The sequence below is a fragment of the Manis javanica genome, chromosome 17 (genome assembly GCF_040802235.1).
Source record: "Manis javanica isolate MJ-LG chromosome 17, MJ_LKY, whole genome shotgun sequence".
In the NCBI taxonomy this organism is placed as follows: Eukaryota; Metazoa; Chordata; class Mammalia; order Pholidota; family Manidae; genus Manis; species Manis javanica.
The window spans coordinates 52,968,111-52,996,061 of NC_133172.1; the positions used below are offsets into that span (position 1 = coordinate 52,968,111).

The 27,951-nt window shown below is 56.2% G+C and overlaps 2 protein-coding genes, 1 long non-coding RNA gene and 1 other non-coding gene across 13 annotated transcripts; 3 read left to right on the forward strand and 1 right to left on the reverse strand.

Annotated features, from left to right (window-relative positions):
* The first annotated feature begins 289 nt into the window (after positions 1 to 289).
* EXOSC6 (exosome component 6) lies at positions 290 to 1,574 on the forward strand. The gene has a single exon (XM_017677751.3). The coding sequence runs from the start codon at positions 313 to 315 to the stop codon at positions 1,129 to 1,131; it is 819 nt and encodes a 272-aa protein (XP_017533240.2). The 5' UTR covers positions 290 to 312; the 3' UTR covers positions 1,132 to 1,574.
* Positions 1,575 to 5,371: 3,797 nt separating this feature from the next.
* On the forward strand, positions 5,372 to 15,745 carry LOC140846948 (uncharacterized). The gene is made up of 3 exons (XR_012126510.1): positions 5,372 to 5,970; positions 9,071 to 9,299; positions 15,441 to 15,745. It is a non-coding gene; the product is annotated as an uncharacterized lncRNA (long non-coding RNA).
* Positions 6,327 to 6,397, forward strand: TRNAG-GCC (transfer RNA glycine (anticodon GCC)). Its single transcript has one exon. It is a non-coding gene; the product is annotated as a tRNA-Gly (tRNA).
* A 335-nt stretch (positions 15,746 to 16,080) lies between the features above and the next one.
* On the reverse strand, positions 16,081 to 27,951 carry LOC108408036 (C-type lectin domain family 18 member A). 10 transcript variants are annotated; one of them, XM_073225458.1, is made up of 13 exons: positions 27,759 to 27,908; positions 27,423 to 27,659; positions 26,739 to 26,830; positions 24,576 to 24,815; positions 20,911 to 21,008; positions 20,408 to 20,529; positions 20,118 to 20,225; positions 19,399 to 19,491; positions 18,936 to 19,042; positions 18,191 to 18,320; positions 17,808 to 17,904; positions 16,757 to 16,848; positions 16,081 to 16,257 (listed from the first exon to the last, which is right to left on the reverse strand). In XM_073225458.1, exons 2-13 carry the CDS (start codon positions 27,583 to 27,585, stop codon positions 16,220 to 16,222), a joined length of 1,380 nt encoding a protein of 459 aa, XP_073081559.1. In that variant the 5' UTR covers positions 27,586 to 27,659; positions 27,759 to 27,908; the 3' UTR covers positions 16,081 to 16,219. The 10 variants fall into 10 exon arrangements, with proteins under 10 accessions (XP_073081559.1, XP_073081561.1, XP_073081557.1 ...); XM_073225460.1 differs by lacking the exon at positions 24,576 to 24,815; XM_073225456.1 differs by having other exon boundaries at positions 16,123 to 16,848; positions 20,118 to 20,222; positions 27,759 to 27,951.

The following is a 27,951-nucleotide window of genomic DNA, read 5'->3' on the forward strand; positions in this document are numbered from 1 at the left end:
AATAGGTGCAAAATTAAGATAATAACAACCTTAACAAATGAAAGGAGGAAGATTATGCTCTGTTGGGGAAGGCTAGAGGTCAGCCAGGTCGGCCCAGGTCCACTTCCTCAGGCCTGCGGAGTCCATCCGTGGGCGTCCGTCCCCGGGTTCGGCTGAGCTCGCCGTTCTCCCTCCAGGACTGCAGTGGGCGGGGCGGCGGCGCCCGCCGCTATCCCGACAGCTCTCGCGCGGGCGCGCGGCTTTAAGCTGGCGGAAGAGCGGCCTGAGAGGTTGTGCAGACGGGCGGAAGTGGCTTGCGCTCCAGGCGCCGCCATGCCCGGGGATCACCGCCGCATCCGCGGGCCGGAGGAGTCGCAGCCGCCGCAGCTGTACGCGGCCGACGAGGACGAGGCGCCCGCCGCCCGCGACCCGACGCGACTGCGGCCCGTGTACGCGCGCGCCGGGCTGCTGAGCCAGGCCAAGGGCTCCGCCTACCTGGAAGCGGGAGGCACCAAGGTGCTGTGCGCCGTGTCTGGCCCGCGCCAGGTTGAGGGCGGCGACCGCGGCGGCGGCCCTGCGGGTGGGGGCGGCGAGGCCCCGGCTGCGCTGCGCGGCCGCCTGCTCTGCGACTTCCGCCGCGCGCCTTTCGCGGGCCGCCGGCGCCGCGCGCCGCCCGGAGGCGGTGAGGAGCGCGAGCTGGCGTTGGCCCTGCAGGAGGCGCTCGAGCCGGCCGTGCGCCTGGGCCGCTACCCACGCGCGCAGCTCGAGGTGTCCGCGCTGCTGCTCGAGGATGGCGGCTCGGCTCTCGCTGCCGCGCTCACAGCCGCCGCACTCGCCCTGGCCGACGCGGGCGTCGAGATGTACGACCTGGTGGTGGGCTGCGGCCTGAGCCGTGCGCCGGGGCCCGCGCCTACCTGGCTGCTGGACCCCACGCGGCTGGAGGAGGAGCGCGCCACCGCCGGCCTCACCGTGGCGCTCATGCCCGTGCTCAACCAGGTGGCTGGGCTGCTGGGCAGCGGGGAGGGCGGCCCGACCGAGAGCTGGGCCGAAGCCGTGCGCCTGGGCCTCGAGGGCTGCCAGCGCCTCTACCCTGTGCTGCATCAGTGTCTGACAAGGGCCGCCCGCCGCAGGGGCGCCGCCGCGCCGTCCTGAACCACGACGGACGCCGAGGACCGAGCTGCCGCCGATCTGAAAGGACCCTGCGGTGGGCTTCCACACTGCGCCCATCTGAGAATGCGGAGCTCGGGAGAGGATCTGCAGAGGCGCGCGTAGAGCTGATGCACAGCTGTGTTGAAACGATTTTTTAAATAAACTGCTCCATTAAAGAAACTTTTTCTACTTGAGCTGGCTCCCAGCTATGAGCCAGTGGAAGAAACCTACAAATGCAGTGTGACTTCCAAGGTGGAAAAGACTTCAGCTGGACTTAGGAAAAGAAAACGGAACCTGGCTCTATTTTAAGGGATGGACCCTATGCAGGACAACCAGTTACTTCTTCCTATATAATTGTGCTGCTTTTGAGAGAAGGGACGAGGGAACTGTGCCTTCTCACGTATATCTGAGCTGAAACAAAACAAAAACCCTTTTATATCTGAAAATGTCTTTTATTGTGCTTCTTATGGGATTTAAAGAGCAAGGCTCTTTGAGCTGGGCAGTGTGTTCTTGGACCACTGGTGTCAAGGGCTTGGGGGCAGCATTGTCTAAAAAGTGTCTAAGATGAGCAGAAGAGACAGGCTGAATCTGAAGGAGCTGCAGGGGTTGATGCAGGGAACTGTGCTTTGCAAGAGGAGGAGCTGCTACTCAGATGGCTGCTGGGGTGTGACAAGAATGGGGAGAGTTGTGTGGCCCCAGAAGTACTGGGTGCACTCCCTAGTCTATGGTTTGGTGCTGGGCAAGACCACAGCTCCGGGTCGGGTAGCTGGAAAGGGTTGGTTCTGGGTGGAAGGTAGATCTCACCCTTCCTTGGCCATGTGCAGAGCAGCACAGCCAGAGACAACCGCCACTGCTGCTAAGTGAGGGACCATGCCGGCTTCTTTATCTGGTGCCCATTGTCCAGTCTTGGCTCCGGAGAGAGGGCAGATGAACTGAACTGCCAGGAGTGAGAGCTTCTCGTTGTTGGGAAACCAGAGCAGCCTGGCAGTGTCAGAGGGCAGAACTGGCCTGGCTGATGGACCACGAGGGTAGGATCTTCCCTGTGTGGCTTCTGAGCCCACAGCTTTGTGCTCAGGTCTAGACAGGAGGAAGGCTGAGCAGCCTGGTCCCCTCTCTGCTGCAGCCTCATGAGCTTCAGAACCTGTGTGTCCCAGGGACCTGCTCAGCTTCTCTAGGACGAGCTGGCCTAGGGCAGCTCAAGGACCAGAGTGAGGCTGGGACAGCACACCAAGAACCCTGGCCAGGGAAGAGAAATACAAATTTCATTTTTCCCCTCTGACATGCATAGCATCACAGAAACAACAGGAATGAAGCCCCGATTCTGAAGTTTGCCTTTGTAGGGTGGATAGGGAGTCTAGAGCTGAAAAGGGTTCTGTGGGACACACGCCGAGGGCCTTAGAGCTCAGTTTCACACCGCGAGGGGGGTTGTAGGAACACAAGTACATTTCCTGTGCACCACTTTGGCTGGAGAATACTAGGCGGGCTGCTGCAGTATGCTCCACGTCCAGCGGACTGGCAGGGCCTCACTTGGGAGGGGAGAAGAGCAGTTGAAGCAGTACCCGCAGTACGGTGCCAATGTGCTCCCAGGAAGGCCCTGTCCCAACAGCCCCCAGCGAGGCTGCACCTCAGCTTCATTAGGAGGGTCAGCTGGGGTGCAGCAGCTGCCGGCCGCCTCTCTCCTGCCCCTGGACCAAGCTGGGAACACTGACCCCAAAGCTAAAGCTGCCACCGGGGAGGCTTCCCGGCTAGTCTGGTTGAGCCGTGCCTCCACTTCCATTGCCCTCGCTCCAGAACAGGTGCCTCCCGTGGGGGGTGAGGGGGGCTTTGAAAAACCACACAAGGCAAGGAAGGGAGCCACCTGGGAAGGTGCCTGGAGCCGATGTGCTTGGAGGGGTTCCAACCTTCTACTGACAGCCCTCCTGGCCTGGCGCATGGTTCTTCACCTGTAGGAAGACAGAAGCAGGAGTCCTGCTGGGAGTGCTGATGGGCATGGTGACTAGGAAACAGAGGGCAGTCTGCAAACATGTCCCATTTCCCCCCACCCCCCGCCTCCCTTTCTTGGCAGCCTTGGCAGTTTAGTGCTATTCCAGATTCTTCCAGAGACCTGGGGACCCACAGCCATGGGACAGCATTCTCTCCGCCTAGCCCATCCTTTTCCCCGATGTGACTCAGGGCCTGGGTAACCTGGGTAACAGTAAGGGCCCTCTGGAACCCAGCAGGCCAAGGGGCAGAGCTAGGCAGGTAGAAGAAGGGAAGCTCATCTGTGCCAAGCCCCCAGCAGCCTTGTTGAGATGGTCCAACCTGCAGGGGGGCTTGGTCCACCTCGGGGACCACAGATGCAGGGTGGGGGTAGGGGTGAGCCATTTGGGCCCTTTAACGCTGCACGAAGGGCTGTTTAATCCAGGTTTGGATATTTCCACCCAGGAAGCTCAGCGTGCCACAGCTCTCCTGGGGAGCACGGTACAGTACACGACATCCCACAGAGCCTAGGGCAGCAGGTGTGGATGGGGCAGGAAAAGGGCAGAAATCTGGATTTTAACAAGATTTAAAATCTTACCAGCTGTTTCTTAGGCAAGGGTTTAAGGGCAACGAGGCATACCTGAGACATTCCCTCTGCAATGCCCTAAGGCCCCTGTCCCCACTTTCCAGGAGGACATGATATTTCAGCCCAGAACTGGCGCAGCTGCCCAGCAGTAGGCCCTGGCCCAGCTGAGCGGGCAAAGCCCAAGTCGAGAGGGCATAAAAAGCATCAGGGCATTGCCTCTGGTAGAATTGATATGCCTCCCCCAACCGCCACAACCCGAGTCCCTCCCTTGCTCACAGGCCACAGGACCCAAACATGAGGGGAGGACGGACGCGCCAGGCCACTCACTGCCTCCTCTGGGTCTGCACTCTCCCTGGAGCTGTCCGCCTCCCTCTGGCCCCTGGGCTTGTGCTGGGGTTCAGGGGTTCTGCATGAGGAATCCTTACTCCCAGGATGCCTGCTCTCTTCAATGTCCTCGGTCCCTGGCAGGGAGAGACACCAGTAAATGGCTAGGTTCGGAGGCCCCGGCTGACTCGAGAGACACCGCCTGATGCCCAGCACTGACCTAGGACGTCAAGGGCTCAAGGGGACAAGACAGAGATGGGCTGGGACCCTGCTCTGGCTCCAGACAGCTGCTGAGCAGGTGGGGGTCGCAGGACAGCCTAGAAGCCACAAGGGTCCTCAAGCCACAGAAACAGGCGGAGGGAGTCGGGGGACGTGCACTCTGGGGAGGGCGGGGAGGAGCCCTGCAGACAAGGGAAGCCCAAGGTGGGACCTCAGGTGTCCTTGGCACCTTCAGCAGTGGGAAAAACGAGCCTGCTGAGAGTGTGACCAGGGCCAGACCTGGAAGCTGATCCTTCTGCTGGTCCAGGAGCTCCAGACTGTCCAGTAGGTGGTCCACCTGGGCCTTGATCTGGCTCAGCTCCGCCATGATGGCGTGCAGCTCCTCGATCTGGACTGTTGAGAGAGGGGCCAGAGTTGGTGGCCCACCAGGTCCAGGAGTCAGAAGGCAGTGCTGCCAGGGCTCCAGGATCTGCCCTCACTGCTAAGGGCCACCCAGCCCTGTCCTAGCCCTGCAGGCGAGGGCTGTGCCCCATCACTCACGCTTTATCTGCTCGGGGGGCGGCAGGTGGCTATTCCTGGGGCCCTTGTGGCGACCAAAGCTGCTCTTGGCCCCTATGCCCATGTGGGTTCTCCGGATCTTGACAGGTACACGGCTGATGAGTGGAGGGATCCTCTGGCATTCATACACCCTATGGGGACAGGGCAGAGAGGGAGTGAGGCCAACCAGCCCCACCCGCTTGCCCAGAGGGCTGAGGAGTCAGGGCTCACTCGTCTGCAGGGACATCTCTGTGCACCTCATACTCCAGGTCATAGTTACTGATGTTGGGACAGAGGAAAATGGGGAAGGGGTCATTGACTGGGCCAGGAGTGCTTGCCCAGACCTTAGTTTAACTTGGACTATGCAGTTTTTCCTTAGAATTCTGGGTTTTCCACCAGAAGAGCCCTAGGGACTTGATCAAGGTCACTTGGGGAGACATCAGCAAACTAGCTTCCCCATGGCTGGCCTCTGATAAGGAGCATCTGCCAGGTGGCAGGAGGGGGACAATCACCCACAGGCTTCTGGCCAGCCAGAGCAGTGCCTTCCAAAGACTGCTGCCTGACTGGGGCCCTGCTGATGCTCTGGATCCCTGTCTGGCAAGGGATGAAAGGAAAGCCTTAAGTCAGAGCCCAGAGCCACGGTGGGGGTGTGAGGGCCTTTAATCCTTGTGTGGGAATGGCCAGGAGCAGGGCCCAGCACTGGCACTGCCAGCCAGGCAGGCTTACGGCTGTGGCCATCCACTTTCCCCTTTGCTCCAGGACTCCAAAGAAAGGAAGAGCCGGAAGGTTCCAGGCACTTTACTGCCCAGCTTTACCCCCTTCTCTCCTGCGCCGTGTACCTCCATGTGCCCAAGGGCCATGCGGAGATCCGTGCAGAGGGATAACTGGGTCCCGGCCTGGGAAGCCCAGTGGGCACACAGCTGCAGGAGCTGCAGGCGCCACCTGCGCTGGGGCTGGGGCAGGTGATGAATTAAGGGGAGGGGAGGTTGCATACTGGAGGCAGTAAAGTTTCTGAAACAACTTTTTGGTACTGTGCGCCCACACCCTCAGGGCGGAATGGAGGACATTCGGAGGCTCCCTTCCCCTTCATCCCGCAGGATCCCCAGGCCTGCGTCTGAGATTTCCGGCCACCCCCGTCACCGCTTCCTCGGTGGGCGGCCTAGGAACCACCTGGAAGCCGATTCCGGTGGTGGGAGGCCCATCCGAGAGGAAGGAAGGTGAGCCAACAGAGCGCGGGCCCCGCGGGGCGGGCGCGTACCCACCCCCGGCGCAGCGGGGTGAGGTGAGGTGGGGTGGGGTGGGGTGGGCCAGGGTGCGGTGCCGAAAACAGGCAGCCCCCCCTGCTGAGGGCCAGCAAGGACAGAGCCGGGAGGGCTGGGGCCCAGGACAAAGCTCAAGGAAACGAGTCCCGGCTGAGCGCCATTGCTGGGGGAAAGTTCTTGCTTGTCCGGACACCTTTGGGGTGGCCGGGGTCCCCTCCCCGACTGGGCAGAGACCTCCGCGGAAGCCCGGCATTGCACGAGGGTCTGGGGTGACCACCTGAGCCTCCACAGTAATGCCAGTATTAACTGTAGCATTGGTGGTTCAGTGGTAGAATTCTCGCCTGCCACGCGGGAGGCCCGGGTTCGATTCCCGGCCAATGCACAAAGTAGCTTTTTTTCCTTTCTTTATATATTTCTCCTAAAATGACTTCTTAAAAAGCCAAAAATAAATAGTGAAAGAATGGTCTTACTGACTGCTGAGCACACACTTGGGAGCTGCCAAGTTGAGACAGAGTCAGCGTGGGTTTGGAGTTAGTCCACATGAGCTGCTGCAGGGGCTCTGTCTGGCTCCCCACCACTCAGTCATCAGCCAGGGTGGAGGCCTATACCCTGGGTGTGTGGCCTTGTCCCATTGTCCCCAGGGGGCAGTGGCCCGGTGGCATGGGGTCCACAGCCTCATCTGTCTGGGCTAATGGTTACAGTCTGCAGGCTTCCCACATAAAGAGAAATAGAACGCACTGTTAAAATGGCGCTGTGGGCCGAGGTCAAGCCCCCTGAAGTGTCCTCAGGACCAGGGGCTGGGAGGACAGGACCTGGGGCAGTGTTCTGCCACAAACTTTCCCCTCCAGGTTGACAAGTTCCATTCTGAGGGCCAAGTCACATAGCCTGGACTTGACCAGTTCTCATGGAGAGGTCATCCAGCAGGTCAGGGGCCACCAGAACCCCATCCCCACCTATCCTTCCTCTGCCACCGTCTCAAGGGTCCAGAGCCACAGCGACAACTTCTCAGCACTGCTGCTGCAGACCCATCGCGGCCTCAGCTCCCGGGGAGGCCTTCACTCTCCCCACTGGAGTCCCCTGGGGGCATGTGGGTCTGAGGGCCCACCCCTGCCCCAGTGATAGGGGCCCCTGTGAATTGAGTCTGAGCCCCCATGGGACAGCTGCCGTTACTTCCCATTGTTCCTCCACACGCACCCCTCAGGGGGCCAGCAGGACTGGGTGGAGCCTGCTGGGCATCCATGAGGTCCCGGGGAGAGCACACCCACTCTTCAGCCCGGAACGACACAGCGCAAGAGCCTCCCTGCCTCCTTTGTGGCAAGATAGAAACCACCCAAATGCCCACAACAAGGTCAGGAGCAGAGTGTGGCCATCACAATTACACAGCTGAGGGGACGAAGGAGCCACTCTGCTCACATACACCCTCACTACGACTGCGAAACGGCGCATTGGCTGGCAGAGGTTGGTGAGCTCCGTTGGAATGTTTAAAGGTCTCTTTAAGCTTCCCAAGCTAGGGGCAAGATTTCACCCAGAGAAATTCCCATTTGCTACTTTCCAAACATCTGTACCTGGAGGAAGCCCCTAAGCACCCCACAGGTGCCCCCTGCCTCTGCCAGCAGGATGGTGCTGGGTGACACCAGTGAGAAGGGACTGCAGAATGAGCTGGGTGGACTCTCTCAGGTCACGGACAAAACCTGAAGTCGTGGGAGAAGGGAGCTCCTCAGGTGGCCAGTGAGTAGGACAGGCAGTCTGAGCCACCTCCTGGGGTCCTTGTTCCACCCCCAGGGGACCCCAGAGCCCCACACAAGCCAGCAGCCAGCCTCCCTCCCTAGCAGGCAACACCAGACAGACTCACCAGGAGGTGGCTGTGCCCTGCTGCCTCTTCTGGCCTGGCCAAGCAGGGCCGGGCGGGGGCTCTTGAGCCATGTCTAAATCTGAAGAAAGAATGAGAGAACAGAGCAGAGCATGAGGGGAGGAAGGGGCCAGGTGCTCACAGGCCTGCTTCTGTCCCAGCTGGCCCCTCCTGGCTCCTCAGCTCCGGGCAGTGGGCACTGGGCAGTGGGCAGGGCTCTGGGAGGCGGCACCGTGGAGCACCCACCCCCACCCGCTCAGTGTGCAGCCCAGCCTGGCCTCGGCCAACTCTGGGCCCACCTACCCTGGGCCAGCCTCAGGTTCCAGAAGGGCCATCTCCGTCCTTGGGGGACCATGGCACCAAGACAAACAGTCCTGGAGGCACACTTCAAAACAAGAACACCCCAAGGGTTGGGAGCGTTCTCTACAGTTTTCTTCAGAACCCAAACCACCATCAGAATCAACACTATTGCCCAGGCCAGGGAACTAGGGCGAGGTACCGTCAAAACCAGGCGGCGGGATGTTGGTGATCCTGGTGTCCTCTGAGGAGACACCTAGCCCTGGTCGGGGTTAATTCTCGAGGGTTCTCCAGCTGCCCGCCTGCTTGCCAGCCTGCTGCCAGGCCCACGCACCACAGCTGCCTCTGGGCTAAGCCCTCGGGCTGGCTGCGTCTGAGATGGTCAGCATGGCTCCAAGTGAGAAACAGGAGCAGCGCCTGGGCGGGGGCCTGGACTGGGGTGGGCACCTGCTGCCCTCTCTGCAGGGGCCTGGAGTAAAGAGCCGCTGGATCCGATTCAGGGACGGCTGAGGAGTCCAGCCACGCAGCCGTCTGTGCTCCACTCGCAGGCAGATCATCTCATTTCTGGGCTCCTCTCCTTCAGTGTCCTCCCCTGTAGAGAACAGCTCTGCACCCGTGGAAGAGGGAGGGCCACCGTGCTGTCTGCACCTCCCATCACCACACCCGCTTGCTCGGGGCCTGGCACCCAGGTACTCAGTCAATGTCTGCTGAGTATGTGAATGGAACACCATTAAATCAATCCTGGTTTTTGTGTGTGGGTTTGAATCAGACTCCAGAGTCTCACTCATGACGTCGAGGTCCGTGCTTTAGCCCACTGCCTTTGTTCCTGACTCTGAGGTCATCATCCATGACCCACTTGGGCTGCCAAGACAGTACAAAACCTGGGTCTTCTCCTTTTCCTGTTCTCAGGACATGCTGCACAATCGCCAGGAGCACTTACTCAGCACCTGCTTTGCTCCTGCTGAGGAACAAGGAGACGACAGCAATGTCCCCGAGGTGCTGACAATCCAGACCGAGTGTTTAACTGGGAGGAAGTTGGCAGTTTTGCACCCCTACCCTCCGCCTTTCTCTTCCATTCATGATCCTGATCCTGATTCGTCTGCTTGAGGACATGCTAAAGAAATGCCCATGCTCCAAGGTAAACATTTGCACTTCCATGTCAACTGGCTTTCTGTGTCTGTTCCTCTGGCATGTATTCATTCCCATGGTCATTTTCACATTTGTAATGTCCAGAGAGGACAGGAAATTACACCTTGTCCGCCACACAGGGCAACAGTGCGTAGGCACTTATCAATGCCTGCTGTGCCCAAGGCTCAAGGTACAAAATGAAAATAAACCTCCATTCCCTTTGGGCTCTGCAGCATCGCCATCCCCTAAACTAGAGACCCTGAGATGCAGTTGTGCAGAAAGGACAGAATGCAGCAGATCTGCATGCAACCAAGCTGTGGGTCAAGTGGGAAAATTCAATGGCCACCAATTGGGGCCAGTTGAGGGGACTAGTGGAGCATCTGGGAAGTTCACCATCAATGGCAAACCGTGTTGTGTGTGGTAGGCATCTGCCACCTACAGCCCAGAGCAGGCAGGCACGGGGCCATGGCCGGGCCACATCCCCTGTTAGGGACTGTAGTAGTCAAGGTTCTCCAGAGGAGAGCCAGTAGATCTGTATACAGATGCTAGGAGATTTAGTGTAAAGCCTTGGCTCACATGATTATGGAGGCTGACAAACCCCGAGACTTGTAGCTGGCAGGCTGAGGAACCGAGGCTCCGGGTGGTGTGGTTCTAGTCCAAAGACCAGCAGGCTCAAGACCCAGGAAGAGCCACATTTTCAGTTCAAGCTGGAAGGCAGGAAAAAAACCACCGTCCCTGCCCAATGGCAGTCAGGCCGAAAGAGCTCCCTCTCCCTCCCGGGAGCGTCAAGGCTTTTTGTTTTATTCAGGCCTTCAACGGACTGGATGAGGTCCACCCAACAAGGGGAGGGTAATCTGCTTTACTCAGCCAACCCATCCAGATGTTGATATCGTCCAAAAACCCCCTTACAGACTCGCCCAAAATAATGTTTAGCCAAATATCTGGCACCATTGGCCCAGTAAAAGTGACACATAAAAGTAACCGTCATAGGGACCAAACACCAGAAGATGGGGTGGAGGTCTTTGCTCCATATTCATCTCTTACAAAGACCTCGAGATGGATTCCCTAAGGGACAACCCCCCACCCCCAGACTGTGTGTCCTTGACTGAAGGAGCACAGATAGGATGGTTAATGAACAGGAGTCATAGTAAGTGACAGCAGATGACATAAGGGCAGGGGAAGTCGGCAGTCCCGTGGGAAGAAAGTGGAAGCCTGAAACAGAGAGGCCCAGGGGATGGAAGGGTTAGAATAAGGGAAAAGAAGAGAAGCAGAAGGGGATGGACTGTCCCCAGAGTTTCCTGAGCCGACTCTGACATGTCCACACTGAATTTGTCAGATGGATGCCAAGTAGCTCACCTGTTGTCATAGAACTCTCAGGAAGAAAGGAAAGGGTCATGTACCATCTCCAACGTGAAAGATTGCAACCAGCAGCCAACAGTTACTGCATTCCAACCATTTGCCAGGCATTGTGCTGCACACTTTACACCCATCATCTTGCTTAATCCTCACAACCTCGCAAGGCAGTGCTATCTTGCAGAAAGGCTGCCCTGTGCACCCAGGGTCACACAGAGAGCACATGGAGAGGAGGGATGATATCTCAGTTTCCTGCCTCGCGACCACCACAAAGCTCCAAGATTTCTGGAAGATACCCGGTGGGCTCAGCTGCAAGCTCAGTTACTGTGTGTATCTCCAGGCCACAGTGCCTCTGCACAGGGCTGTCCCATCACTGTTGCCCCTTGCACAGAATCCAGTGGCTGGTGAGGCCTCTGGGTAGAGTGTGGGCTGACCGGGCCAGCACTGCCCGCCGGAGTCCTGGATGTACAGGGGGCTTCTTGCAGCAGACAGGAATCATTCTTTTGGCCACTGTACATCTCAGCCCCCTTCCTGTGTAGAGATATCCCCCCAGCTTTAAGACAGAAGCTGCCTCCCATGAAAGAAACTGAAAATGTCTGCCATAAAAAAGAAAGAAATCCTGCCATTTGCGATAACATGGGTGGACCTAGAGGGTATTATGCTCAGTGAAATAAGCCAGGTGGAGAAAGACAAATACCATGTGAGTTCACTTATATGTGGAATCTAAAACTAAACTAAACACAATGAACAAAGCAGCAGCAGCCTCACAGACACCGCGAAGTGACCGGTGTTTACCATGGGGGCGGGTGGATGAAATAGGGGAAGGGGATCAAGAGGCACAGAATCCCAATCCCAACACAAATTAGACACGGGGATGAAAGTACAGCAGAGAGAATATAGTTAATAGTTCTGTAACACCTTTCTATGTTGACAGATAATAACTACATTAGTTGGAGTGAGCAATTAATAATGTAGTAATTGTCCAATCACTAAGTTGCATACTTGAAACCAATATAATATTGGATATCAACTATATTTCAATTAAAAAAATTTTTTTTAAAGAAAGCTGAAACTGCCCTTTCTGCCTCCTTTTCCCAGACTCCCTTGCACCTGGGGCCTGGGCCCATTCTGTGCCCCTCCAATCAGATCCCCAGGCCCAATTTTGAATTAAACCTGCTGGTGTGAAGAAGCACATCTCAGCAACTGATGGCAGCATGGCAGCTTTCAAAGGTGGGGGCCCCTCCGTCCCACCGTGGTGCTGATTGTGGTGTCAGTGCCCTGCAGAGACAGTGGGGTCTCTTCCAGATCTGATCCTCCAGCCTTTCCAAGAGGTCCTGGGAACTAACCAGTATTTTGACAAGGTTTTTCTCTGCTTAGAGTCACCAGAGTTGGTTTTGGTTGCTTAAAGCTAAGAAACTTGATTGATACAAAAATAGGCCTAGAACAGGAGGAGCAAGAAGCCCCGAGGGAAGCAGAGGTGCCAAGGCCGATAGGTGGCCAGAGGACAGTGCAAATGCAGTAGTATTAAGGCACAGGATATCAGCAGCCCATGGCATGCCATGCTAAGACACTTAGTCCTGTGGTCCCCCAGAACAAAGTGCCCATCAAAGGTGAGGCTTTGGGAACCTGCTGGTCCTGTCATAGAAGAACATAAAGATTACCCTGTGGTCAAGGTCTGATTGGGCAAGGTGTTGTACTCATGTCCCCCCTCTGCTTAAAAGGAAGAAGGTCAAGCTCAGTGTCCAAATTCTCAGGTCCAGGTGTGATTAGAAAACCAGGGAATTTTTGTATCTTGTAGCCATGAGACTGAGAGAGTCAAAAACCAAACTTAAAGCTTGATCAGAGGCTATAAAGCGACACCATCAGGTGGTTTCACACCCTCCCTAGGTCTCTAATTGAGAAAGACTGGCGCGTGGAGGGAGGAGGCCATTAGAACAGGGCTGTCTCGGGAAGACGTGGAAGACAGGCAGCCCCCGGCCTCATGGAGCCTCCCTCACCAGCAAAAGCAATGCTCCTGGTTGTTCTGATGATCCAGGTGTCAGAAACCTGCTAGCTATTTGCCAAGCCCACACTCCCTCTCCTGGGCACACATCTAGGTGGGGTTTCCCGTCCTCCCTTGCAGTTAGTGCGCTACGCTGCTGGGGGTGGCCCATGGCGATGGGTCGGAGGGATGTGAGTCACTTGCAGGCCTGGCCTGGGGGACCCACTGAATCCCCCTGTACCCTCCTGCTTTCTGAGTTGGCCACCTGAATGCCAACAACCTGGGTGGGCCAGGAGACAGTTACTACAGGTGGCAGGGCCCCACCTCAGCCTGGGTTCCCTCCCATGGCCAGCTGCTAGCATTTTCCTGAAGAATACACCTGGTGATCACCTTGTCCTGAGGCATCCCCTTTCGGGCCCTACCCTGCCACCTCTCGTTTTCTCCAGACTGAAATAACAAGTCAGATTCCTGCACGCACACGGGGGCCAATGACTTGAACCGAAAGGTGTTTGCTAATTTATTTTGGCAAAAACCTGGCAAAGTGGTCCAGGAATGGATTCTGAAGGTGGAGGACTGTGGAAGGAAGGCATCCGTGTTAGGTGGGGGTGGACATAATTGACATTTAGGGTTCTATGGGACTAGCTTGAGTAGTTGGGGTGCTTCTAATTGTTTGCTCTGATGGTTGCTGGAAACTGGGACTCACTTGTGCCCAAAATATTGACTAAGAAAAAGGATAAATGAGAGTAGCTAAGAACTACTGAATATTTACTATCTGCCAAGCACAGTTTTAAGCACTTTACTTATTTACTTTACAATTTACTTAGTTAAAAAATACAGTTTAGGTGGTATAATGTTGACTGAAGGAATCAGAAAAGTTAGGTCCCTAGCTCATCTGCACTGACATCAGTAGTGTTTGCCAGATTCTGTCCCACTTTGATGTACTAGCTCATCCCGTTATCCTCATTTTCCAGAAGAACGTGAGGCAAAAAGGTAAGTTTTAGGGTGACCAACTGTCCTGGTTTGCTTGGGACTAAGGGGTTTCCCAGCACATGGGATTTTGAATGTTAAAATGGGACAGTTCCAGGGAAGCTGCGGTGACCAGTCCCCTTGGTGTTAAGCAACTTGCCCAAAGACACACAGTTATTAAGGGGCAAAGCCTGTCCTCATATTCAGGTGGTCTGACTTTAGACTCACACTCTTTGCCTCTGCCTGTGGTTCTCGCACCTGAGCCTGCACCTTCAGTAGCCAGAGGTCTTGGTACAACCCAGATCACCAGGCCTCACTTCAGAGTTTCCTGTTCCCTAGGTTTGGGGCCCTTGGAATTTGCTTTGTTAACAAGCTCCCAGGTGATGCCAGGGCTGCTGGTCCGTGGACTGGCATGGGGAACCACTGCATTGTGCTGCCTCGTCCCGGGATGAGAAGGGTGGAATGGATTTCTCAGGTAGGACCCGCTCACTGCCACCTCCACCCGTGAACGCTGAGATGCCCCAAAGCCGCACCCTTAGCTGGGGCATCGGGAAATGCATTGGTGAGGGAAGGGCCTCACTTTACAAATGCTGACCAGAGAGGATGCAGCTGAATGGGAGCCTGGGGTCTGGGGTGTGAGGGGCACCGGACGGCCAACATTAGTTGCCATGGCAGTTGTGGGGGTGCCATAGAGTGGCTCCAGTGTTGCCACTGCCAGGTACTCTGCAGTTTCTGTGCTGGGCAGCAGGGCATGGCATCTACCCAGACTGGCTTCGAGGCAGAACTTGAGGCACTGTTTCTGCCCACAGAGGGCCCTAGCCTGGCTCTCTGTCTCTGCCCAGGATCCCGTGACCATTGTGCTTAGTCACAACAGCACAAATGTCCATCAGTGGATGGACGGATAAACAAACTCTCCGTTTGTGTAAACATACAGTGGAATATTATTCAGCTGTTAAACAGAATGAAGTACTGATACACGCTACAATGTGGATAAACCTTGAAAACATTATTTCCAGTGACAGAAGTTAGTCATAAAAGGTCACATGGACGGATTTAAGCCGAGATCAAATTTGCCTAACATGAAATCAACCAATTCAGTGGCATTTTAATGCATTCTCCACCTCTAAGTTCCATAACACCTTTACCATTCCAAAATAAAACCCGTACCCACGGAGCTGTCACCCCCACCTCCCGTCTTCCTGCTGCCCCCGGCAGCCAGCAGACTGCATTTGTTTCTGTAGATTTACTTATTCTAGATATTTCATATAAATGGAATCAGCATATATGTGACCTTTTATGACTAACTTCTGTCATTGGAAATAATGTTTTCAAGGTTTATCCACATTGTAGCGTGTATCAGTACTTCATTCTGTTTAACAGCCGACTAATATTCCACTGTATGTTTACACGAATGGATAGTTTGTTTATCCGTCCATCCACTGAAGGACATTTGTGCTGTTGTGACTAAGCTGCTGTGAACTTTGTGTGTAAGGATTTCTTTGAGTCCTCGTTTTCACTTCTCTCAGGTACATACCTAGGAGTGGAATCGCTGGTCCTATGGCAGTTGTGCTTAACTTTGATGACAGGCATTCTAAGGGTGCAAAGTGGGATCTTATTGTGGTTTTGATTTGGATTCCTACTGCCTAGTGATGTGGAGCATCTTTTCATGTGCTTCTTGGCCCTTTGTGAATCTTTGGAGGACTGTTTATTCAAGTTCTTTGCTCATTTTTAAATCATTGTCCTTTTGATAAATTCATTTTCTGCCATGGTTAGCCAGAGTTGTTTCTATGTCTCTACTGGTTGCCACTAAGAATTGTGGCTAATATGCTTCTCCCTGTTCCATGGTCCCAGGTCACACTTTGACCTCCAACAAGCAAAACAAGTTGATGTTCACACACAACAGTGTGCAGCTGGGCCACGGTGCATTCTGGATCTCATGACGGCACCTCCCAGTCTTTCACCTCTCTGGACACAGCCTCTCTGTACCGCTGTAGGAAGAGGAGGGAGATGGAGCCATAACTGAGGTAACTGCTAAGAAAGAAGAACGTGCAGGAGCAGGTATCATGGATAAAGGGAGAGGGTGTGAACAGGAACACACAGCAGGCGGAGGCAGCGTGAGGCGCGGGGCGGGAAATCAGGCGTGCTGACAAGGCTTCTAAGTCTGTGCGTATTCAGGGACTAAGAGCCGGAAAACCTCCAGAGGGTGGCCTAGGAAGGGGCTGGGGAGTGTAGCACGCAGCCATGATTCCCCTTCAACATGAACATTTGCAAGTCCAGCTGATTCATAACTTAGTTTAATCCTTTTGGGGGTACATCCTGGGCAGCAAGGATCCCCCCATCTGCCACCGAGGGTCCAGCCCACATGGAGGAGAGTGGTCTCTTCTGACTGCTGGCCCTCGTTGAGATCCATCTTCCCGAGGAAAAGCAGGCTGAGGGGGCCCAAGGCTCCCTCCCCCATGCCAGACTCCCCATTGGCCTCATTTGTACCCATACCCCACTTCCTGCAAGGTCTGAGACTCTTGGTGTATGGGGCTTGTGGCCCCAGCCTGGCCCTTGTCCCAGGCAGGTGGACAGATAGGCAAGCAGGGCTGTGCTTCCAGGCGCTGGCAGGGGTGAGGCAGGCCTGAGCCTCAGGGCCCCGGGTCCCACCGGGAAATGTGCTCGTGAGCTGGAAAGGAAGCCGAACAGAGTGAGGGGCAGTGGCAGCCCAGGCAGTCCTGGGATGCGGACCCTGCTGTTCTTGGCCGGAAATGGCTGTGGTCCCATATGCAGCTCCAGACCCTTCCGGCAGGTGCTGCTGGGAGCTGGTTCAGGGCTAGGTTTCACCTGGGCCACCTACCAAAATTCACTGGGCTCTAGGGAATCAGGGCACACCAAGGCACCTGACAGGTCGCCGGTGACAGGAGGAAGGGACCCTGGAGAAATCCCCAGCCAGGCTGCCGTTCCCGTTCTGCTGTGGACATGCTGTGTGAGGCTGGGCGCATCTCCCCCTGCCCGCTGGGTCTCAGGCGCCTGCAGGTCACCAAAGCCCTGAGCAGGAGACCTCGGTGTCCCCATGGGCCCAAATGCTCTCTGGGCCTGTGACCTGGGTATCCTAGCACCTGGAGCTGACCAGTGGGTACCCCAGGGACGTAAGCCAGAGGAGGAGAGCCGCGGGAGGCCCTCACCAAACTGGCAGATGTAACGGTTTCGGGTTTTACAGCGCTGGTCGTTCCAGTTGAAGGCCGCCGATGCCTGCAGCTCCACGCAGTTGCCAAACCTGCGGGTGCTCAGGAGGGGGAGTGAAATGAAGACCCTAGGAGGGGCTTAACTCCTCTTCTCCTGCAGGCCACCTGCAGCTAAGAGGCCTAGGTGCTCCCATCCCAAATACGGGCCTCTGGGAGCCAGACCCACCCCCGAGCTCCCATGCCCGCTCCTAGGACCACTACAGCTCTTCCCGCAGAAGCTGGGAGGTCTTGGCAAACCCCCTACTTGGGGGTGGGAACCCCACCTATCCACTGCCAGCACTCAGCCACCCAGCCAGTGGGGGGTGGCAAGGGGAACAGGAGGAGAAGGCCCATGCCCTTCCTCCCAGCAGAGAAAGGGTGCCTGGGAGCCCAGCCAGGCCGACTTCCCCCAAGGGATGGGCCGGGGCATCGGCCTGGCTCCTGTCAAGGAGGCTGAGGGGAGGCTAGGCAAGATATTCTGAGCCCTTGGTGGCCACACAGCCCTACCACCTCCACTGTGCCACCTAATCCTACCCCCACCCCCTGCCTGGGCATTCCTGGGCTTTAAAGGCCAGAGCAGGGCCACAGAATCAGAAGGCCTTGGTCTAGGCTGGCTTGTGGGTAGATGTGTGGATGAGTGGGTGGAGGTGGAGAGACAGTTAAGGAGGCCAGAAGCAGGGTACTGAGGCGGGCAGGGGGGATGGTGGGGTGGGGTGGAGGGCCGGGGCAGGGTGAGGCACAGCCGAAGGGACGGTGGGGACCAAGGGATGGATAACACCCTCCTGGGTTCCCTCTCTTTTCTGTGAGCCCCTAGAGGCCAGGGATGTGCCCTCACCTCAGCACCGTGCCCACTCCCAGCTGTCCCCAGACATCCTGGGCACCACGTAAGGCCCAGACCTGCAGAGGGGTCAGCCCGGCAGCAGGCTGGGTGGAGATCCTCTGTGGGGTCTGAAGCTTGGACAGCAGGCCCAGGTGAGAAGGTGGACCCAGGGCAGCGGGTGCCCAGACTCACCCCTGGTTGTCAGGCTGCCCAAAGGCGAAGCTGGTGAAGGACTGGTGCTTCCCGGTGGTCCAGCGGAAGGAGTCCTTAGCAGTCTTATAGGTGAGCCCTGGGCCACAGCAGCCAAGGTTGGCCGCATCACCCAAGATGCCTGGGCCCTGTTCAGAGCCCAGGCTCCCTGAGAGGAGGGCTCCAGCCCCAGCCCCCTGACAGTGCTCCCTCCCCTAGGCTCTCTCCCCAGGGGGTGGGTTCACCAGCCTGACTACTGACCTCATTCTGGGCCCCAAGCTCTCCTCCTTCCACCCTTAACTGTCTGCTGAGGGGCAGGGTGCTCTGGGTGTCCATGGCCCAGATTCCTGCCCCCCCCTCACCGCCCCCACCAGCCAGGCACTCACCGATCCAGAAGTTTCTGGTGTCAAAGTCTCTGTCAGTCACCTCGTTGGTGGTCTCCAGGCGGCTCAGGTAGAAGGCGAGGATGTCCTGCACTTTCTGGCTCTCAATCTGGGCTAGCACCCCGCCTTTTCTCTGTAATGTCCATTCCAGGTCATGCTAGCAGGGCCCCAGAGCTCAGGCCAGCCCTCCCTGTCCATCCTGCCACCTCCCTGTGGCCGCTGACGTCAAACCAGTGGTCAAGCTGTCTTCACCCCCACAGCCTCGTACCTCTTAGGGGTCCCCCTGGCCCTCCCTTGCCTGCACCTCCTCTCTGTGCACAGGGGCCCAGAATGGCACAGTCCCATCCTTGGAAGGGTTTTGTTTCACTATGCTCAGAGTCTTAAGTACATTTGACTTGGCTGCCAATATTAATAAATCAAGAGATGCCACTGAAAATCTGAATTTCTGGTTCTCTTGGAAAAAAAAAAAATCCAAGTTCTGGCCTCTCTGAACGCCTATTCCTGTGTGGCAGCTGGCAGCTAGCGCCGAGTCAGGATGGCTCCTTAGATAGGGGTTGGGTGGGTCCCTCAGATCAGTAAGTGACCTCCTGGCTTCCATGGACCTCTGAGTTTGTGGCCTCTGCTTTATACTAATGACAAGAGTCAGGTCAGGAGAGGTTGAAGCAATCGTCTTAGTCTGGGGTCCCTCCGTGAAAACCGTTGCCTGAGACCCTGGAGAGTCCCTGGGAAGGCAGGGGTCAGCTACCACCTGGCAGGTCATCTTGGCCCTGTAGTAGGTGTCTGTCTCCGAAGATACCGTGAAGCAGTCTCCATCGATCCTCAGGTCACAGGCGTGGAAGGGAAAGTGCACCCTGGCTGGGGAGAGGGGAGACCGGCTTTGTGGGGGGTGGACCTCAGGATCGTTACCCCTCCTGCCCTGCCAGGTGCCCCTTCTTTGGGCTACCTTCTCCTGGCTGGAGTGGGTGGGGGTCAGTGGTGTGCTGGTAAACATGTAACAACCAGCTCCCTCTCTCTTAAAAAAAACAAAACACAATGTAGCATTGGCCAGTTTCTGTGGTGTAAATACCCCCACCACGGCCAAGTGCAAGCTACCACCAGATGCCACTGGATGAGGAACTGGGAAGAGAGGCCCAGCGGGCGCCTGTGAGCTGGTCAGAGCGGGTCAGCCCAGGGAGGGCTCTGGCTTGTGGGGGGCTTGGGGCAGGACTCACTGGCACACCGGGCTCCCCCATAGCCGATGCTGCAGACACAGGAGCACTCCTCCTCCCGGAACCGGCCGTGCACGCACTGCACGCTGCACCGCACTGCCGGGACAGCAGGCAGGGGTGGCTTAGCCCTCAGCCCCTGGGCCCCAGGCCGCCCCTCATGGGCCGCGGCGGCTGGGCAGAGACCAGCCATGGCCAAGACACCCTTCTCGGGGACGGAACCCATCAGGGCTTCCAACTGCTGCCACACATGGCATCTTTGGTTTGATTTCCATTGTAGAGAAGCAAATTGGGGTTTAGGAGGCAACCTGCCTGTAGTCACAGAGCTGGAGAGGGGGGACAGTAGGACAAGAACCCATTTCTGACCCTAAAACTGTCCATCTCCCACCACCCCAGAGCTTTAGGGGCCAAATCGGATTTCACCTTGAATCCTCCGCACAGTTCAGGGTCTGGCAGACAGTCAGTGCTCAGTGAACGCTTATTGACTGACTATATGCAGTGTGTAGATCAGCCAGTACACAGTCAGCACCGCTAACTCAGTCAGGATTCCCTGGAACACCTCCCAGTGTGCGCAGCGCTGCCCTGGACACCCCGCGCGGGCATGGGTGTGCGCCTGGCTCAGTCCCTGCTCGCCCTCTGAGGGCTGCCCGCATGTGTCCTGGGCTGGATGTCCCTCTCTGGGGGGCCCCCGGTGGCCGTGCTCTGGAGGTCCAGGTGTGCCTCACCTTGGCAGTACCTGCCCGTGTAGCCAGGGGGGCAGTGGCACTGGCAGGTGCTGACATTGAGATGTCCATTGTTCCGGCAGCTCATGCGACACGGGTTCCTGGGGACTTCTGGTCAGACGAGGAGGCAGCTCTGAGGGGGGCCTCCCCGAGGCAGGCCAGGCAGGTCCCTCCCCGGGCACTAAGGGCAGGGCTCCCAGACAGTCCCTCAGTGCCACCCAACTCCAGGATCACCAGGTCGGGCTCCCGTGTACCCGCTGCCCCAGCAGGAGGCAGGCAGGGTTGGCACTTACCACAGAGGCCCCCTGCGTGGTCCCAGGCTTTGAAGCAGCCCGAGACGCGGGCTGTGCAGAGCGAACACCAGTCCCCCTTCTTATAGGGGACGACTGTCTTCCCGTTCACCTCCCAGTTGCCTCTGTGAGAGCAGCGCCGGAGGCTGGGAGGCCCGCCCTTGTGCAAGGCGAGGCTGGGCCTCATTGCCTGCCCACTGGCCCCTGCAGCTCCTACTGGCCCGGCCAAGGAGTCAGGGAGCTGGGTGAGACAGACTTCCCAGGAGAGAACAGCTGACCTCCAAACTGTTCTGGGGGCAGGGGCGTACTTCCAGGAAGGGGCATCTGAGGGACCGCGGGCTGTATGGCCGGAACTTGGGTGCTACCCACTACTGCACCGTGTCCCCTTCCTCCTCCTTCCCTCTCCCACCATGAGTGCAGACCAAAGGATGAAGGCTGTTGGGGGGTGGGGAGTGCACCCCCAGCCCAGCAGCAGGTGGCAGGGCATCCCTGAGGCGGGGGCTTACCCGGGAGAGTAGGCGCAGACGAAGGCTTCCATCTTGGTCTGGGCCCCAGAGCAGAGCTGCCGTCCACAGCCCAGCTGGCTCGAGGTGGCCCACACGAGCTGCAGGAGACACGGTGGCTCAGAAAGGCCATCGCTGGCCACCCCCACTCCCGGGTTGCCAGAAGCACTGGGGATGCTTTCTGGGCACGGGAATACAGCTGTCACCCGGACTGCTCGCTCACCTCCCTGAGGGCCTCAGGAGAGCGCTGTGCTGGGCGGGGCTGCGAGGACGGGTGGTTTGATCTAGGAAGGCTTTCTGGGAGCAGAGGAGTGGAGGGGGAGAATAAGCAAATACCCGAAGGCCGGGGGGCTTGTGAATGGGTGGCACAAGAGAGCCTTGCACAGCAAGGGCCCTGCCATAGGTTGCAAAAATGGCCACAACCCTTCGCGTGTCTAAAGCTGCTCTTTTAAACACGGCTTCGCAGCTGTTTGCATCAAAATGCGGAGTCACTCCCACACCTTACTGGGGCTGGCCCTGTGGCTTGCGAAGGCCAAGCCAAGAGTATGCAGTTGCGGGGATACTGAGCCAGTTTTGAACCTTGGCTTCAGGAGACCCTGCAATTTCCACTCATAGAACTCTCCTGCTCAGCCGCCACGCAAATGGGCTGGGGGCTGAAAGACCGCACAGGGCAGCGATGAGCCAGTTGAGGCCATTCTAAAAAGCCAGCTCCCAGCCATCCCAGCAGCTGACTGGGGCCTTAGGAGCAGCCGCTGGGCCGCGCAGGGCTGTGAGGAGGGGCAGCTGCAGTAGCACCTCCCACCTGAGCCCAGCCCACACTGCCAACCTGCAGAATCAGATGGTAAATTTGGGGGTAGGGTGTTACGCAACAAAAGCTAACAGGTACAGGCCTTTAATAGTGGTCAAACTTAGATTTAAAGTCTTAGGATCAGTGATAACTTGAAAACAGCACAAATGGTCAATACATAGGAAGAGCTAAGCAAATTCTAGGAGCCCTGAAAATGACAAGTAAGAGGCAGGGGAACAAGAACATATAGTCATCCATACGCGCCCAACAATTGGAGAACATACATTCTTTGTAGGAATTCAGGGAACTTTTGTAAACATTAACTCTTCCCTAAACCACAAAGTGAGACTCAACAAACAGCCGTATGCCAAAAGCCACATTCTATAAATTCAGTGCAATGGAATCTGAGGTAAATAACCAAGAAGTAAGTAACAGAGAAAGCAGAGTTTGGACATGTGAACTTACACTTCAAAATCGAAGACCACATCGTGATGGAGAAGAGGAAAGAAACACAGATCTAAATGACAATGAAATCACTAAATATCAGAATTGAAGGAATGTAGCTAATGATATCTAGAGGGCAATTTAGAGCTTTAAATACATACATCAGAAATGAAAAGACTTAAAATTAATGAGCTAAGGACCTATATCGAGAATATAGAAAAAATAAGAGAATAAACCAAATAAAATAGAAGAAAGAAAATAATTTAAAAAAAACGTAACCAGGAAGATCTAGTGTTATGCAACAGCTTTTACACACACACACACAAAACTATTCATGCATTTCATTTTAACAGTTAAGAGAACACCATATGATTATTTCAGGAGGTGCAAAAAAAAGCATTTTATAAAACAAGATGGATTCATGATTTTAAAAATCCTGAACAAACTTAGGTTAAAGAGAAATACCTGATAAAGCTTATTTACTTAATTCACATGAAAGAATCAGAAGCCAAGAAGAGCCAAGAAATTTTTGAACAGTAATGGTAATACAGGGGATTTTCCTGTCAAAACTCTTCATAAAGCCAAAATCATTAAAACACAATTTGTACAGGGATAAACAAAAGCAACAGAGCAGAGAATTCAGCAACAGGCCTGGGTGGCTATGGGAGCTGGCATGTGACTGACGTGACATTACAAATCAGCGGGGGAAGGGTCAACTCTCAGTAAAACTGCCCATGTGGAAAAAAATTAAATTAATCCTGTGACACACCACATAAAAAATTCCAGGTGGCTTAATGACTTCAATATGAGAAAGGAAAACATTTCAACTTTGTAAGAAAATATAGGAAGAATATCCTTCTGATGTCAGAATAGAAAAGAGTTTCTTAAACATGACACAACAAATGGATGAAGTATAAAGAAAAAGACCTGAGAAAATGGATTATGTTAGTATTAAAATCTTCTAAACGATTTGTCTTATAATGGATAGCATAAAAAATATTAAGTCATGTTCGTTATGCTTCAGAAGATTGGAGACTGATGAAAATTAGGCTTGGGGTGGATTAATGATTGTGCATTGAGTCCCCTATACAGAATTTTATTGTTGTTAACAACTATTTGATCAATAAATATGAGAGATGCCCTCTGAAACAAACAAACAAAAAAAAAGTACATACTTCCAATTGTAAAATAAATAAGTAACTGGGATGTAATGTATAGCATAGGGAATATAGTCAAAATATTGTAACAACTTTGTATGGTGATAGCTGGTAGCTAGAATTATGTATATAAATGTTGAATCACTGTGTTGTACACTTGAAACTAATGTAATACTGTTTGTCAACTACCCTTCAATAAAAAATAATTATCTACAAAAAAAATTAAGTCATATGCTAGAAAAGGTATTTGCAACCAATATGACTAACAAAGTGTAAAGAATATAGAAAGGATGGTTATAAATTAATAAGACACCATGTTATAAAAATGGGCAAGGGATATGAACAGGCAACGAACAGAACAGGAAATGTGCTCGGTCTCATAGGTAATCAGGGAAATGCAAATTAAAAATGGAGTGAGGTGGCATTTCACAGCCTTGGGTTGGCCAAAATTAAGACGCCTGCTAATACAGGAAAGTGAGAACTGACTTGTGGGCAGGAATACCATTCCTGCGATCACTTTGGCAATAGCTGGTTAGATTGCAGTGTATGCTATGACCTGGCCATTCCCTTCCAAGTGTGTCCTAGAGAAGCTCTGGACATGTGTATACAAGAGGACATGAACTAGGATTTGGGCACTGTGAATGACTTGTAATAGTAAAAAAGTGGAAATAACCTAGACGCTTCTAAACTGTACTTTATTCACAGTGAATCACCCATGTGTATTTGGATCAGTGGAAGTAAATCTCACAAACATGGTCTGTGAGTGATAAACACAAACTATGAAAGGAGACACATAGAAAGAGCACTCATATAGGATTTAAAAACACACAACCCCCTTGCACAAGTAGAAAAGGTATCCAAACACTTACACATGTAGTAAAGGTTCTATAACAGGCTTGGGGTTTTGCCTGTGTTCTTTGGCGCCATACCCCAGCACCAATGCCAGGTGTGTAGAAGAAAACAAAGGAGACGTGCTTGGGAGTGATCCCCCTGGGCTTCAGGAAGCTGACCTCTGGGCAGGATGGAGGAAAGGGTGGGAGTAGTATTTTAAAAGATGAGAAACAAATAGAACTAACTTTTTAAAAAAATCGAGGTAATGAGTAAGGGGAGTGGAGTCCATTACTTGATTTATGTTTGAAATATTTCATATTAAAAGCTAAAAATAGTAAAACTACAAAAATTGGAGGAAAAGCCGCCACCACCACTTTTAGAACAAGCTGTAGCGCTTCTGAGCTGGCCCCAGAGGTCCATGGGGCTTGGAGCTGGTACCCTGGCCTCACCTGAGTGTAGCGGGTGCAGGTGGCATTTCGGGCACACTCTGCGGCTGTGTGGCTGTACTGCTGCCCCTCAGCGAACCACAGGCCCACCACGTGGACGAAGGATGCTAAGCCCACAGACAGCAGCTGCACATTCCAGCCCACTTGGGGGGCGGCCCCAGGGGTAGACACAGGGCACTGGGCCGGGGCGCCACAGAGGGCGGCCCTGGCCTGAGCCCACTGGGCCAGGCTCTCGCTCCAGTCCTGGGAGGGACGCAAACAGAGACATCAGCAGCAGCCTTAATAATCCTACTCCCCCATGGGTGTCCAGTCATGCAGAGAGCACTGGACCCAGAATCCTCCTCGGCTGCCTGACATCTGAGCTGGTTTCACCCACTTTCCTGGGGCCAGAAAAGGTCAGACAGGACCTGCGAGGAGATATCCAAGGTGTGTTGGAAAAAGCACTGGGGGTGTCTGGGCACTAGAGCCTGGCTCCACCCAGGCCTGAGAGGCTCCATCCTCCTGACTCCCGTGGGGCACCCTGAGGCCCTGCCTGAGGCACCCCCGCAGGGGGCGGGCGCTCCTGAGGGCTTGCCAGCCCAGGGCAGGCTTCTGTGGTAATTCTTGGCGGCTGGTAATGTGAGCCCTTGGCAGTGCCTAGGCCTTTCAAACCGGTTCTGTGTTTGCCGTTCGGAGCAACTGGCCCTTGTCACAAAGGCTCGGCTGTTCCCCCTGGGCCTCAGCACCCATGGGTCCTGTTCCCTCACCCTGACCTTGGGGTGTATAGGGGCACCAGCGGGAGTCAGGACAGGAGAGGGGGTGAGAGGTCCCAGCGAGAACCCTAAGCTGCTCTCCCAACCCAGGCACCAGCTGAGCCCCACGGTCAGCAGGGCAGTCAGCATGCCGTGCGCTGCACCTGGTCACCCCACCCGCCACCCCATTCCCGCGGCGTGACCTCCAGCAGTCCCCTAATCTCAGTGACTAAACGTCCTCATCTGTAGGATGGAGACATAACCTTCCTAAGGATAGGGTTGCCCGAGGATTAGATGATGCAGGGAGGAAAGCGCTGTGCTCAGGGCCTGACCCTGGACAGACAGTCTGTGATTTTCTGTCTGATGAGGATTGGAGCCAGAGGCCTGGCAGCCCGCACCACCCAAGGGGCTCAGTCTCTACTGGGTAAAAGCATAGGAAGCCCACAGGGGCCAAAGCCCTGGGCCTGAGGGAGGCTGGGTGGTGGGGCTCCTCTTGCATTGTTTATGAAATGCTGTTTCCTAAGACTTCGGTAGAAGGGGCCAGAAAGTGATCAGGTGCACCCCCACACGGGTTGCCAGGGCGGGAAGTGCGGGCTGCGGGGAGTGGGAGCTGACCGGCAGAGGGGGCAGAGCCGGGAGGGGGCGGAGCCGGGAGGGGGAGCAGAGCCGGGAGAGGGGGGCGGAGCCGGGAGAGGGGGGGGCAGAGCAGGGAGAGGGGGCGGAGCCGGGAGGGGCAGAGCCACTCCTCCCCGCCGGCGCGCCCCTCCCCCACCTGCTGGGAAACTGCCCCCGGACCTCTCAAGGTCGCCGCGGCCACGCCAGACTCGGAGGAGTGTCCGGGAGGCGGCCAGGGGGAACCCTGCCCACCCCACCCTGCCCGCCTCGCTCCCTGGCCTGCTAACGGGCTGGAGCAGCTGGGGTCCGCGCGAGGGGGCGGCGTTTTTGGGCCCCAGGATGACACTTCCCACCCCAGTCAGGGTGGCGGGAAGCCTCCGCCTCCTCCCCAAGGCCCCATGATTGAGCAGGGAGCTTGGAGGGGCCCCTCTGGGCGCCCAGACACGCCCGCGAAGAAGCACTGGGTGTCCTGGTCGCACCCCAGCCCCCTTCACCCAGGAGGATGCTTTTCCCTCCCTTTCCGCTGCCCGTTGATCCCGCAGGGACTCTTTTGTGAAGCTCCTTTTCCTGCCCCTTCCAGGTCTCCAGGTCTCCGGGGTAACGGGATGGGATGCGAGGAGAGGCCGAAGGACTGCCCTACCGGGAGCACGGGGCTGTGGAGCCCCTGGGAACCGGGCCCAGTCCCCCGGGTGGGGGGGGGGCGAGGCTGCCCCTCCGGCCCTGCCAGCGGGAAGGGTGCCCAGAGCTGGGATGGCCTCCTGAACCCTCTCCGGGGTTGCCCGCGCGGCTGCCCCTGGTTGAGCTGGGCTGGCGTACTCACCATTCTCTGCATGTTGGCCGCAGGGGGGTGGACCCGGCTGCGCAGGCGGTTGTGCAGGGAGAGGAGCAGGAAACTCTCCTTTCTGCTCAGGGCTGGGGCGAGAGAGAAGGTCAGGCCCCTGAGCCAGGCAGGACCTGGGCCTGACCCCCCCGGGTGATGGGGTGCAGGGGCCGTGGCAGGATGAGCAGGACCTCAGATGGACCGGGGATGGTGGGTGTGTGTGTGAGGGCCCGGCAGAGGGACGGGGGCCGAGAGGTGGAGAGACAGTTGCGGAGAAGAGAGGGACGCAGCAGTGGCGGCACCTGGGTTGAGAGCCTGGGGGAGCACTGATAGAAGGAAACGGGGGCCAGGGGCCAGCTGTGAGGAGGGCTCAGCCCTGGGCTCATGAGGGCTCCCTGGCTGGGGCTCCTCTCGGCCACGGTGGCTCTCCTGGGCCCCAGTTGCAGGTTCTGGGCTGGGATTCCTCCTGGACCCCAACCTGGGCCCACTCCCTTTCAGTCGTCCTGTCCCCGAGTCCCAGGCTCTGCCATCTGCCCGGTGCCCCTGCGCTGCCTGAGAGTGCTTTTTAAACCACACCAGCTTGCTCAGGGCTCAGGCCTGGGAACTGGCTTCCAGAAGGCCCCTAGCATCCCTCTGCAGAGCCCATAGCTCCTCCACCTCTGCCCTCACCCAGGGGCCCCTTACCTCCAGGCACTGGAGACTGTTCCCCCTGCAGCTGGAGAGTCCTCACCTCTGCCCAGGCCATGCCAAGAAGAGCCAGGAGCACAGGCAGGAGGCCAGGCCAGCGGCCCCCCAGCCCAGTGGAGGGCTCTGGCTGCAACATGGGCCTGGTGGGCACTGGCGGCATGTCCTGGCTCAGCTGTCCCCGCTCGCTTCCCAGGCTGGATGGAGCTATTCACAATCTCCAGGAGTCAAGCTGGGCTGGCAGACAAAAGGGGGAGGCTGGTGAGTAATCGGTGTGTCCAAACAGCCTCCTGTCGGCACTGGCATGAAAAGAGTTCCAATCCCAGGGACCTCTACCTCCTCCAGCCCCTGGCCTGGCCAGTCGCGCCAGCATCAGCCGAACTAAGTGGTGCGCACTGACCCTGTGGCCCCTGCTAATCATTGCAGGAATATTAGAGCCCTGGGGGAGCCCTCAGAGACCCTGCTGATTGGCCCACAGACATTCCTGGGCTGTGGTTTAAAAAACGATGGCTGTGCCCTGCCTGGGACA

Bases quoted from the DNA above. Each gene is read 5' to 3' on its own strand.
- EXOSC6 (XM_017677751.3), top strand. From the start codon at position 313: ATGCCCGGGGATCACCGCCGCATCCGCGGGCCGGAGGAGTCGCAGCCG.
- LOC108408036 (XM_073225453.1), bottom strand. From the start codon at position 27,585: ATGCCGCCAGTGCCCACCAGGCCCATGTTGCAGCCAGAGCCCTCCACT. The intron at 24,816-26,738 runs GTGAGTACGCCA...CGTCCCTCCCAG, and splicing joins CGGCCAACATGCAGAGAATG to GACTGGAGCGAGAGCCTGGC. The intron at 20,226-20,407 runs GTAAGTGCCAAC...TCGTCTGACCAG, and splicing joins CCACGCAGGGGGCCTCTGTG to AAGTCCCCAGGAACCCGTGT.